Below are 14,060 nucleotides of genomic sequence, written 5' to 3'. Positions count from 1 at the left end.
CAGCCACGCCCCCCGCCCGCCCGCCCGCGCGCCCGCCCGCCCGCGCGCTCTCAGATGCAGCTGCAGATATTTACAGACGCTTTACAAAAAGACACGTCACCATTTTTTTTTTTTAAATTGAATTTTTGAGTTAAAAGCTGATCAAACATGTCCTGTTTTGGTCAGTTAGCGCCAAGAAAGTCATTTATATTTGTTAAATGTCAGACAAACGAGAGAGAACATTAAAAATATTTCTAATGACGTTCTAAGAAATTGAGAGGGTTTACACATAAACACATAGAATATGTATGTCTTTAAACAGTTCGGGACAATAAGAACATGACTTTACAAAGTTGAATAGTATTTGACTTTTATAATAATCATATCTTTTACATATTTGTTAAAATGACCATGACTGGGTCTGTCATGTTAAATAATTTTGCTGAATGATAAATTGTCCCAGAAGTCATTGCAATAAACGATAATATTGTTGTTTTGAGACCATTTTCAAGTAATATTATGATAATGGAGTAACAACAATGCAAGAACACATTCTCAAAGATCAATAAACTTTAAATTCTATGGAACATTTGACACTGGAACTAAAAGACATTTTAAATTTCCAAAATAAATAAGCAAAACAACCCAAATAGAAAATAAAATAAATTATGAAGTCTCTAAACAAAATTGTCCTTCAAGAAAAAGAGCTAGTTGAGACCAATGCACCGTAAGACTTTTGTCATTGAGTTTTTGGCAAGACTAGCTTGGCGCGCTTCAGAAATTGGCAGCAGAAGAGAACATCAATTGGAAATATTGAGGTTATGTACCAAGAAATCAGCCAGGAAGTTAAAGGTGGGAAACCTCAGGTCTTCCAGATGGACAGCGTGTCTGCGCACATCGCAAAAACAGTTACAATGTGGCTTAAGGACGACAAAGTCAAAGTTTCGGGGTGGCCATTGCAAAGTCCACATCTCAGGCTCAGAGAAAATTTGTGGGCAGAGTTTAAAATGGTTCCTGAAGCAAACTGGACCCAGTTACACCAGTTCTGTCAGGAGAAACGGGCCAAAATTCAAACAAGATATTGTGAGAAGCTTTTGGAAAAAGACGCAAAACATGAGACTGATGAGACTGCACACGTAGACCTCGGAAGTTTCTAAAAAGTTACAAATAATTGTCTAAATAAGTTCCCGTTTCTCTTTGTTCTGGTACTATGCACATAGAGATGGTTTTGTTAAGCTTGGTAGGGTTTAGTCTGACATACTGTCTTTTTTATACACTGTATGTGGGTACCAGGTTTCAACTGCACACGTGTGAAATCGTTTCGTTGAAAGGTGTTAAGCCTATATCCTGTTTAACAGCACAATCACGCATAGGATGATGTAAAAATGACAACATGAGGGCCTTCGAGGCAGCAGCTGAAGCTTCCTGTTCTTCACACAAACAAGGCAAGGCAATCTGTAGAGCACCATTTGTGAACAAGCTAAGTGCTATAGTATTTTACGTAACGTATACATCTAAGGATCCACTAAAATGAACAAAGGTTAAAATTCAAATTTGAAATACGCGAGAAAATAACTGAACATTTTGATTATATTTAAAGTTGAAGCACACAGTCATGTTTTCATGAATGATTTGATGGTGTCAAAAGTTTCTGCACATTTCAGGTTGTTAACTGAATTTGGTGCCCCCACATGTTCACTTTTGGTACCACAAGCATTTTGGACAAATTGCAGATGCCTAACTAATTAGTATCTTAAAGAGACCTGCATAGAGACTGTTACAATAATTTAAACTCCTGAAAATAAATATGAATGCATCAGTTCTGGTTATGTCTTTAAGATGTTAGTAGGTTGATTTAGTAATAAACACATGGCTGGACATATTGATCCCTAACCTGTTTAGGGCTATGACTTTGTATCTAACGCGTTGTATCATTGTTGTTATTAACACAATGACTTTGCTCACATAGAGGCTGTAATCATTTAATTACGGCATTTAAAAGTGTCATTAGAATAGGCACAGCAAGAGATGTACTAGTTTTCTACTATTTAAACTGGGGGAGCGTAAACACACTGAATATAGCCGGCCCCTTAAAAGAGCTTAAATATTGGCAAAAGTAGTGACACCTTAATCACAAAAACTTAATTTGCTTTTCTGTACTATGACTTGTTGGTGTCATTTAAATGATCTACTGATCAATAGCGAAGGATGTGTTGCTGACAGAGGGGCTGCTGATAGCCCCCTATTATTTTGATTAAATTAAAAGAGCTGAATTGTCTCTTCACAAAGAAGAGGTGATTGAAGTCACAGTCCTACAATAAGTCATGTATTGTTTTTCCTTAAGCAGATTGTTTAATTTCTACATTCTTTTATTTTCTCTGTTCTCTGCAGTGCCGTCTTTTCCTTTCTGAATCACAGCGGCATAGTCTGTCAACAAATTACATTAAAAGCATAAAATGTGAATATTGCCCTGTCTGTTGGCATTGATCTACTGTTTTGCTGTTTGTACAAATTGTTTTTAGGAAATCACTCACTGCCTTGCAAATGTCAAAAATTATTCAAGAACCGCATCAAGGGGACTAAGAAAAACTGTAATATTGTTATTCCTTTGTAAAAAAAAAAAAAAAACAACAAAAAAACCCAAAACAGCGATGACAGTAAAGATTTGATGTTCAAAGAGGTGTATCACTCACAGTATTTTAATAAATAAAAAAAATGAAAGCTAAAAAGAATGATAAATGGGATTTAAACAAACAAAAATAAAAAACTTCAACAAACCCAATAACAAATAATAACCCCTTTCAAATATCATAAAATCTAGGCAACGATAAAACAAGAATGACACACTTTCAATCAAGCAGCCAAGGTCCTGGATACCAAGGTAACATGCAGAAACACTGAACAAGCCTTTAAACTCAAGGTCCATTGACATTTTTGATGAGTTTATTATTGTACTTCGATTTTTTTATCAGTCAGCCTAGCTAGCTATATAGCTAGGCTAGCTATGTATAGTTAGCTACCTACTTACTTAGCTACACAGCTAGCTAGGTAGATAAATCAGGTATTTGTGTTTTGTGGTGCGGGAGGAGAAGAAGAAACTACAATTCCCAGACTGCAGTGAGTGCGCAAGACCGGTGACTATTTCCGGAAGTGCGCATCAAGGAGTGAGCGTAAAGACCGTAGTGAGTGCGCAGCTCAATTCTTAAGCACAGCCGAGATGTTTAAAAACAAATGAAAAACAGGTTTCAATTGATGAAAAACTGCCACAGAAACTATTTTTCTTTTTTTAAAAACCGAAAATGTTTTTAATCCTTTGGCCACATTGTCTTCTGATAGTGCGTTGACCTTTGTTTAGTATAAAAGTACAAAACACTTGTAAGTTTTCTTACGTGCTTTGTTAGGAAACTAAGAAAAGCTGTGTATTTCTATGAGTCAAACACAGAACTATAGTTCCAGGCCTACGTGGATATAAGCTGGGGAGCTTTCCGCGAAAACGGGAAACTTTTCTACCCTTTCTTCTTCTCCGCGCCGTTCTCGTTGCGCCCGTACGCGCTTCTTTACGGTAATGGTGCTGATGCGGGATGAGTCAGGCTGTACGATGCTACTGCTGCTGCTGCTGCTGCTGCCGTCGCTCTCTGCTGCCATTTCGTCTGCGCCGATTAGCTCCAAACACAGAAGGGGTTTTTCGGGATCCCCGCCACCACCTCCTCTTCATCCTCACAGCCCGCCGCCCCCCCGCCGCTCCTCTCCCTCAGACGCTATTGACAACGGGGGGCTCAGTTTGAACCGGACTTCCGCAGGATCCGTGTGTTTTTCAAAGAAGCTGCACCTGCTGCTCTGGATGCGCTTCTGTCTCAGCTGTCCGGCGGGGGGCCCTGACCGTAAGAAACGGAACAGCTCCGGACTCCAGCGAACCAGCGTGTGTTTGTATTAATAAAAATAATAATACGGAGTCCCCAGATTTTTTTTTTTTTTTTTTTTGCGGCCTGAGCGTCGAACCAGTCCGACTTGTTGATGCCATGGAGCTCTCATCGGCCTGGTCCTGAACAGCAGCACCGGCCTAAAGCGGACCCACTTCCTGCTGCAAGTAGGCACAATTCTTCTTCTTATTATTTTTTAATCAACAATATATGTTTCTATTAATGAACTTAACTTAGTAGCCACAGAGTTTTAGTACTTAGTCGCTCTAAAATGACTGAAATCAACAGAATACACGTGTGATTTGTTGAGCAGCTCATTAAATATGCCCTTAAAAGTCATTTTCTGAGCCTAGAGATAATTCTGGCAGGTTTCACTAGAGTGGTCCAGTCAGCTCTGCAGTCCAGCTGTCCTTTATCGGCTCCTGTTGGACATTTTGGAAGGCGTTTCTGGACCTCATCAGGAACAAGAGCTCCGAGGCCGTCCTATCCACCAGGGATTCCAGCGGCTAATGTTTGCACACTGACTGGGCCGTGCAACCCGACTCTGCTGGAGAGCAGGGCTGACGGGAGGCTTCATAAAGCTGGCCCTCTGCCCGCCTGCTGGCCTGATACAAATCAGATAGATCATGTGACAAAATTAAAGGAGATTAGCTTTGAAAATTGAGGAAGCTCACTTGATTTCAAACAGAAAACACCCATACCGTTTGTCTCTAAGGTGTTACAATAATGTCCTTTAAAAGGGACGGTGTTGTGCAAAAGTCACTCTTTTGAGCTTTACGTCATGTTGTAATGTTATACCCTCATCTAAAACGTAACTGGAGTGTTGCTGATTTGAGCAATCCTGTAATCTCCCCCACTCAGCTCCTTCAGACTAGCCAGTAGCAATTAGCAAACACGTGAGCATCTGCTGAGCTCATTATAGGAGCTACTTCTGAAGTACTTTTAATGTTGTTAAAGGGTTAATAAAGGAGCGTTGTGATGACTTCCTGTAGGCGGAGTATCAGAAAGAGCAGCCATTTCTTAAAGAGACAGAGGCCCAATTTCATGGTGTTAATTTACAAAGTAAAATTTCTTTTAACCCTCCCATGGTCGTCAGAGATGAAACGATATGGACCCCTAACGCTTTTTACTCTGTGAGGAATCCCAGTGGGCTTTTACAAGGTTTTTATTTTTTTGTGTGTGGTTTCGGGAACTGACGGGACAACTCCCAACAACCTCTCAAAAACGACCGCAGCATTTTTTTATAACAGCTGAAGGTAACATAGTTACTTGATTGTGCTATAAAACAGCAGATGCCTGGAAAACACACAATACTGCCCCTTTCATCCATAGACTTCAACCTATTTTATTACAATTTTATGCAGCAGACCGACACAAATCATTACAGAACTTGGAAGTAGGACGAAAATAATATGTGGTATTCAGTGCTTTTTTAGTTTTACTTAGAAAGCAGTTTGTGAACTCATTTTGCTTTACAGTTATTGCCCACTTTCTGTTGGCGTTGTGCATAAAATCCCATAAAATGCAGTGACATTTGCAGGAAGAAAGCCCAGGAGATATAAATACTTTTGGAAGACCCTGTAGATTTTGTTAATTATAGAAACCCTGGGTGGTCATTTTGTCCTTCAAACAACGTCCTTCTTTACAAGAGCAATTATAAAGTAAAAATAAAGTTCCTAACATCTATGAAGAGAAGAAATTTCACTAGATATCATGTTTCTTTCTGCTTTTCTATGCCAGGACAGGAAGAACACATTTCTTTCCCCCGAAGCAGATCATTGTCTCAAAGTTCAGTTTGTCAGCAGCTCACATGAAGGTGAAAGTCTTAGCAAAGTTAGTTATTGATTGACTACATCAGAGACCGTAACTCGTGATCAATAAGTGACAGAAAAAGCCAAGAAACAATAAAATATGTCAGCCGTTATCTGTAAAAGGCGATATAGAGCAAAATCTAGCATCCAAACTCCCACCGTCTCTGACTTTGTCCCTCCAGAGCCACCGTAGCTCCTGACTTAAGCGGTTAAAAACACAACAGACTCTGTCCTCACGGGTTTCTGCCCACCGTCTCATTCTCTGCCGCTACAATATTCAGCCGTTACCTCATGGTGTTAATGAAGTCACACAGAAAAGACGACACAAGTTACTGATGAGATCACAGAGGAGGTGTGACAACGTAGGCAAGCGTCCATTCGATGAACAAATCGATCAGATAATCAATAGAAAGGCTACGCTGTGGTGCTGCTCGGTGTCTGCCGTGACTTTTATCTGCAGTCCAGTCCCGGCGGCTGCAGCCGTTTTGCGCCAACAGCATCAGACGTCTCCAGAAAGCAGTGAGAACAGCGAAGTGCTGTCTGTTGACAGCACTGTGATAAGAAAAACAACAGAGTGCATCTGAAAGCTGTAAAGTTACTGCTGCTGACATGTAATCTCTATAAATTACTCTCTCATAAAACCTACAAAATGGATTTTGTTTTCTACTAAATACATTTTTTTTATCCATCATAACTCAGCCACACAGCAAGCTTGTGCCCGATTGTCGCATTAAGATTTTACATGAAAAAAAAAAAAGAATAATATTGCTACTTTTTTTCTGTTACTATTTCGATTTTGTCGTGAATGCTAAGGCGAGTCTCATGGCCAACGATGACGGCAAATAAAAGGTTTTGCTGTAACGACGAGTCGTTTCTCCATCACCAGCACATTTAGCAGCGCGTTCACGAGGTTGACTGACGGCGTTAAAACCCTCCTCGTGGCTCTGATTGGTTGTTTTTGGTCGGGAGCGGTGCGCACCTTTTCACAGTTTATCTGTCTCGTATTATACTGCCGCGGCATGGCGACAGTTTTAACAAATATGTAAAAGACATATTCTTTTTAAAAAGTCACATACTGCTGCTTGAAGGCTTATGCGTGCTTGTTCTCGACGCCCCCAGAACATTTTTCTTGTGTGGCGTCCGGTGCAGTAAATATGAAGGCGGGTATCGTTGGAGTAGGAGAGACAAGCGGCGACTTCCTGGTTGTTCTGCAGTTGGGTTCTTGTGAAGTATGAAATGTTCTAGCCAGAAAGAGCTTTGTTCTTGTTCTTGCAGCTCTGGCAGGGAGAACGCATCGCTCTGCTCCTGCAGAGTATCTCCGGCACATTAAACTGTTTATGTCTCCCCTGTCACTCTGTAGTCATTTCGTTTCTCTCGGAGTGCAGCGCTGCGTTCGTCAATGATTATGCAACCAAGAGTTACCAGCCAGTCAGGCCAGGACGCTGTTTAGGAGTTCGCCCCATCATACAACGGGACAACAACTCAAGAACTATTTTCACTGCTACTTCAAAACCACACATAGATTTAGGTTTAAAGCATTCATCTCCATATAACAACAGTTTGTCTCATTTGATGAGACGTACGTCATTTTGGACAAGAAATATTTTGGTGACAGTTCGTGCCACAAGATTTCATTTGTGAGGGTAGAGGGAATGAAAGTAAATTGTAATTGGAAATCAGAATGAACCAGTTATTTCTGATCAGTACGTAGATGTTTATTACTGTTAGTGTTGCCACAGAGAGTTTCTGGTGTTGCTGCCTTATAATCCCCAAAATGTCAGAAACTGGGATTAGTCTGGGATTAGCATGACATACAGTTTAGTCTTGTTCCAACAGCAAATTGGAAGAGTGGAAATTAAAATTACGAATCGTTAACTCCAACCAGTAGATTAATCCAATAGCAGCTCATTTCTCTTCATTTACGCAGAAATAAACAAACACTATGGGAAAACTGGTGAAGTTTGTTTTCAGAAGAATGTTTACAATGATGTCTGAAATGCTTATTACAACAAAAATGTGCATATATCTTCTTCCAAATATTAATAATAATCAAAAATATGTATCTGCAATACGCATTGAGGAGATATACATTTAATGTAAAATAGGCACTTAAACTTTTAAAGATTTTTTTTAGCCTTAATTTCTTTTAAAATATTTTCTGAAACTGCAGTTTTGTGAAGACTGCATTTGGATGATTTTTAGAAAGAAAAAAATAAATCTCAACTGTATTTAATTTTGCTAGTACCAATCAATCCTGAATTGGAATATTCCACGCTGCACAGATTCCTTAAAATGCAAACTGAAGTGTACTGTACTGTATTTGTCAAAGTACAAATAATACACTTTCTATACTTTAGGTTTGGCATTAAGACAACCTTGGTTCACCAAAACAAAGTTATTGTAACTTTTTGAATCATTTGCTTGTCTAACAGGTAAATGTCACATTCAATATTTTTTTTTTTTAAAATGAACAAAAATTGGCATATTTCCAAATTTAGCTGAAGTGGGTACCCAGGTCTGTGTTTTTGCCCTGGGCCCACACGTAGCTAGGACCACCTCTGCTCTCGTTATTTGATGCTGGTGTTGTAATAACAAACTGCGGAGTCAAACTGAAGTAAAAAAAGGACATTATTGAAACTTTTGTGTTTTCTACTCTAAAAATAACCAAAGATTCTTGCCAGCTAAAGTAATAGACAGGATATGTTATAACAAATGACCCGTGCTAATATTGCTTCCGCCTTGCTTCAGCCAAACAGCTGACGGCCTAACGGGGGGAAACACTCTTTTGTCTCTCGCTCAAGCTCGCGCCGACGCACGCGCACCTCGGGCGCTCCACACCTCAGCAGCAGCGGCAGCGCGCGGAGCAGCGACGCAGTCGTCATGGAGGCCATCTGGCTCTACCAGTTCCGCCTCATCGTCATCGGGGACTCCACGGTGGGCAAGTCGTGTCTGATCCGGCGGTTCACGGAGGGTCGCTTCGCCCAGGTGTCCGACCCCACCGTGGGCGTGGACTTCTTCTCCCGCCTGGTGGAGATCGAGCCCGGGAAGCGGATCAAGCTGCAGATCTGGGACACCGCCGGGCAGGAGCGCTTCAGGTGAGGGGAGGAGACCGGCTGGCAGGCGGCTGGACGCGCTTAGCGGATGATGTGAGGTCGTGCTGTTTCTTTGTAATCCTCCGGAGTGGACTGTAATCACGTGATGGCTTATTTACCAGCTTTTTTAAAATTATTTTTTAAAGTTACCGGTGGCAAAAAGTGTGTTTTTAAAAAATAGGCGACAGTTTGTTTGTCGCGACAGAAGGGGGATGTATTTAGGTCATTTCTAACAATAATAATAATTAAAAAAAAGCGAAATAATGAACAGTTCTGCATTTTTACAATAAAATAAAGAAGCCGTTCAGAGCTGAATGTCCCGTTTTGAATACGTTGTGCTTGTGCTGATGTATCACTCTGATTCTAAGGCATCTAACATGTCTGTGCTCTTCCTTTCTGAAAATATTCTAATGAACACAAGTTATAGAATAAGCTCCTTCACACACAAAATTAAATTACAAGTACTTGCCCTAAAAACATTGGAGTAACTTTGCTAAGTCCATATGCGGTGAAATTAGACTTAATTGTGATATGAGCTTAGGATTTCCCTGGAAACTTAAAGAGAGCAAAATTGAACATTTTCAACTAAGTAAGGCTAAATAGATGCTTATTTTCCTCATTAAGATGGTTTCGTTCACGAATCTGCAGGTGTGTAGGCGAAGGACGGCAGGATGTGTCGTCTTTTAGGTTTTCTGGAGGAAACGAGTAAAACACGTCCAGACTGCCTGACCAGACCGCACTCGGACGTCACGAGGGCCAGACGTCCAGAGAAAGAGTTGTGGGAAAAGTGGAGTCAAACTGAGTGAGCACATGACCTTCTCACTTTGGAGAAGGAAGAGGAACCAGAGGCCCCATTTAAATACTGATTTATCTAGAAACTGAAACTGCCATCTGTTGTGCAACCTTTCATCATGGCGGTTTGGATTTAAGAGGAATGCAGAGCAGCAGTTTGACCAGACGAACATCCTTTCAAGGACAAATCTTCAATTGACCTTTGACCTGTCTGTAAAGTGGCATTTGTTTTAATTGACAATGAGACATTTGAAAAAACCCAACAAAATTCAGGTTGTACAGAGTTACAAGCATTAAGAATATACGTATATATATTTATATAAGCACAGCTGAAGTTACAGCTTTTAGATTTATTGCCATAAGCAACAAATCAGCTAATCGCATGATCGATTAAAACGATAAATGATTTCCCCTTGCGTGATTTATCGTTTCCTCTTTTCTCCCTCTTTCTAACAAAAACTGGTTAACAAACCTCTTCAGTCTGGTGCTTTGGTCTCAACCAGCCCCTTTTGTGAAGGCCAATTTTGTTTTACAGAGTTCATAATTCATAAATTATTACGTCGTTGCCACCTGAAAATGGTCTCAAATCAACAATATTATCGTTTATCGCGATAGCGTCCAGAACAACTAATGTTTAAAGATCATGTTACTTTCATAAAAAAAAATAGTTTTGATGCTCGATGGCAACAAAATCAGTATAAATCGCCGCTCAGACGCAGCAGCGTGTTAGAAAGGCTGAAATACGTCGTCACACTCATCACCGAGCTCATCCGGGTGACGAAGAGGATGGCTGTCACCTGCCTTTATCCTGAGCGTTTCCATGGCAACGGCCCTAAGAGCCCAAATGAGCGTTTTTCCATAATAGTCTTTCAACTGTTGCTTAAAATTAAACGCGCTTTTTTGAACTGCGACGTCCTCGCACCGTAACACGAGTAGAGTTGTTGGTTTAATTTGATTCTGTTCGGCCGTCTACTGACAGAAACGCAACAATTCCTGTAAACTTGTATACGATTCACAACTAAACTGCCTGTCTTAAGAATCCGACCGTTTCCCAAATCTGATTTCCTAAGTTAGTGTCCTACAACGTTCATGTCCGACGGTTTACTTTAAATTTCTAACAGTTTGTGATCTTTGTGTCGGTTTACGTTGGACCTGGTGAAATCCTGGCTCAGTTGTGTGATGCTTCAGGCTGTCATTCCCAGGCTGTCGCTCGTAGGTGATGTTGGGATTTTGTTGCACAGCTGAGTTTGCCAGTTTTTCCGTCGCATTGCCCTCTTCTTTCCTCAGTGACACAGATCTTTTAGTCAGTGTCGTTTCATCCTCATCTTTCCTGCCTCCATAAATATACCTGTATAAATTAAGCATGCATGTGTCAAATCAAGTGACTCACTTCTTGACAGGTCGGGCGTTTTCCCACCTCCCCCACATACCCCGTCTTTCTTACTGTATTCTCCCAATTGACTAATCCTCACCTCTTGCTTTTTTCCTCTCAATCTCAAGCCTATAAATGGCCTTCCTGAGATACATAGCTTTCATAAAGTATGATGGAAAATAAAAGGAATCAGGAGAAGTTAGTGTTTGTGTCCCTGGAGGGCTGTTAGATTCTGCTGAAACTGAGCAGCTTCGTCCCACCAATTTGCTCTGCAGTTACTAAGGATGTTTTCACACCTGATAGACCGGTTAGACACGGTTCAACTGGGGATTAAAATTTGCAATATTTGTTGCATTTTCAGCTGCTGCGGTTCGCTTTCGCAGTGCACCGCATCAAGCGATCCAAACTAACTGAAAAACCTGTTCACCTCCTCGCCTGCGTTGGCGCCGCGCCAAGAATTATTGAAGGAAACGACAGGAAAACCTCCGAAATGTCTGACTGTGTGTAAAATACACTATTTTGTTTAAGTACATACAATGACACCGACGAAACATGGAATTTTAAAAAAACTTTCCTTTACTAAAGTTATGACAGAGTGAGAATTCAATAAAAGTACTGAGGCACAAAACCAATAAACCCAAAAAGTCAGTCCTACATGCCAAAAATCAAACGCAGTGAAAGCATCCGTTTCTTTCTGCTGCGTAGGTCCATCACCAGAGCTTATTACCGTAACTCTGTGGGCGGGCTCCTCCTCTTCGACATCACCAACCGCCGCTCCTTCCAGAACGTCCACGACTGGCTGGAGGAGGCGCGCAGCCACGTCCAGCCGCACAGCATCGTCTTCCTGCTGGTGGGCCACAAGTGCGACCTCGAGGCACAGCGCCAGGTAAGAAACTGGAAATAGTCCAAAACTGGCTTCTTTTAAAGATAGCTTGAGACAAAGAAGTGTGACGGGAGATATTTTGTTTTTGTAAAGGTTTTCTTTAAAAAATAAATAAATAAATCAAGCTTTCTTTCCAGTTTGCAATGAGAAATGAGTTTTGTCTTTTTAAATTCCCATAATTTACAGAGACGCAATCTACGAGGCCTCGCTAAAGTGTTAATACACATTTGTACCTATTTTACTTTTGATTTATTTATTGTGGATTATTTTATCTTCTGTCACTTAAAGTGGTTCTGGAGAAGAGACGTAAGCAGATTGGCCATGTTTACATCTCAATTCCTGAAGTGATGCTGCTTACTGGAGATGATGTCCAGAAACATGACCGTTAACCGCGCCTGTGCAGAATCTCACCGCTCAGTACAACACATAAATCAACAATTGATAACGCGTCATTTCACGTGTCTCGGCTTTTTTCCCCCCAGTTTACCGGAAGAAGAAACACTATTTGCAAAAATTCTTCCCCAGAACATTTTAAAAAAATTTTTTTCCGATGTCGCAGGTGACCCGGCAAGAAGCGGAGAAGCTGGCCGGGGCGTACGGCATGCGCTACATCGAGACGTCGGCGCGCGACGCCATCAACGTGGAGCACGCCTTCACCGAGCTGACCAGGGAGATCTTCGCCTTGGTGCGGTCCGGCGACATCACCATCCAGGAGGGCTGGGAGGGCGTGAAGAGCGGCTTCGTGCCCAACGTGGTCCACTCGTCAGAGGAGGTGACCAAGAGCGACCGCCGCTGCCTCTGTTGATCTGGGTGAACGGAGGTTGTGAAAAGGGAGTGGACGCCGAGCGGAGCCGCCGATGACGGACTGAACTGTCGGCCGTCCAAACGGAGGAACTGTACTTCCTTCAGACTGAATACGGATTTGGACGGGTGGGGAAAGTCGGTGAACTTGGTGTCGATGAACATCATAACGGCAACAGCAAGCGGAGGACTTAAAGGGATGGATCCATCTCTGTACATGTTTTTCGCTCTCAGAGGGGAAAGGGTCAGAGTTGTTTCGACTGGACTGCTTTCCCAGAACGTCTCGCAAAAGGCCTTAGAAACCGGATCTGTTCAGATGACTTTATCGTTTTGATTTCTGCCATTACCTCCTCTCCATTAAACTACTCTCAATATGCAATTTTATGATCACGTAACAAGAGATCGCATCTTTCTTTACTCATTTCTTCTAAAGCACCGTATAGCGTCGTTTGGTCCTAAGCATTGAAGTTGTATCTCCTTCGCCGACATGTTTCACATTCCAGAAATCAATAGAGGAGTCCTGGAGGTCTTAGAAAAACCCTGTCGCTTTATTACCTTACAAAGGTATTTATACCACTTAAACTTTTTTTTTTTTTTAACTTATTTTCAACCTTACTACTAATTTCAATTTATTTAAGTGGAGTTTTTGTGGTAGTCCAACTTAAAGTGGGACACCCGTGAAGTGGAAGTAAATGGTACACAGTTTTCATAGGGGCTCCGCACATCCTTCAAAGTCTTAAATTCATGTATCTGAAATTAAGGCCTTGAAATGCCTTAAAGCAGTGGTCCCCAACCACCGGCCGTGTTGACACATGTCAAAAGCTGCTAAAGACATAGGCCCAGTCAAAGTCCAGACATAAATCTAAAAAAATAAATCAGTGACAAAACGTAAAGATGGATGGTTCCAGACTTTCTCCATCCAATCTTTCGGAACTTGAACCATTTTGCAAAGCGAATGAGCGACCATTTCAATTGCAGATGTCCAACGGTGGTAGAGACATGTAGCAAGAACAAAAGGTGGTTTTATAAATCAGTACGTTTCTAATGAGAGAGGAACAGGAAAGAGGGCAACCTCGCTCCTTTTTCCACCAAGCCACGGTTGCTCACAAGCTATCCTCTGAGGTTCTGCACAGTCATCCGCTACGTTGTGTTGGTCCGTCACATAAAGTCAAACTAAAACACATGATCGTGTTTGGTTGTAATGTTACAAAATGTGGAGAAAAAAAAAAAAAGTGGGTAATAAATACTTTTGCAAGATTTAAAACCTCCAGCGAACTCGATGACATTGACCTGGTCGCATTAACACGACACCTCCCTGCTGTCCGCAAAGGACTAACTGCGCGAAGACAAGTGCACAGCTGAACTCATGGAGGTGGAGCTGTGGACACGTCGGACTCCATGTCCGTCTGT

General features: G+C 41.5%; 1 protein-coding gene across 2 annotated transcripts; it reads left to right on the top strand.

Annotated features, from left to right (window-relative positions):
- Nucleotides 1-3,489: 3,489 nt before the first annotated feature.
- Nucleotides 3,490-13,240, top strand: rab39bb (RAB39B, member RAS oncogene family b). 2 transcript variants are annotated; one of them, XM_032584219.1, is made up of 4 exons: nucleotides 3,490-4,066; nucleotides 8,459-8,805; nucleotides 11,672-11,852; nucleotides 12,409-13,240. In XM_032584219.1, exons 2-4 carry the CDS (start codon nucleotides 8,591-8,593, stop codon nucleotides 12,652-12,654), a joined length of 642 nt encoding a protein of 213 aa, XP_032440110.1. In that variant the 5' UTR covers nucleotides 3,490-4,066; nucleotides 8,459-8,590; the 3' UTR covers nucleotides 12,655-13,240. The 2 variants fall into 2 exon arrangements, with proteins under 2 accessions (XP_032440110.1, XP_032440109.1); XM_032584218.1 differs by having other exon boundaries at nucleotides 3,492-4,066; nucleotides 8,512-8,805.
- Nucleotides 13,241-14,060: the final 820 nt, after the last annotated feature.

Source organism: Xiphophorus hellerii, chromosome 14 (assembly GCF_003331165.1).
Source record: "Xiphophorus hellerii strain 12219 chromosome 14, Xiphophorus_hellerii-4.1, whole genome shotgun sequence".
NCBI lineage: Eukaryota > Metazoa > Chordata > Actinopteri > Cyprinodontiformes > Poeciliidae > Xiphophorus > Xiphophorus hellerii.
The sequence above is the reverse complement of the archived record's forward strand: the minus strand, read 5'-3'. Positions and strand labels throughout refer to the sequence as shown.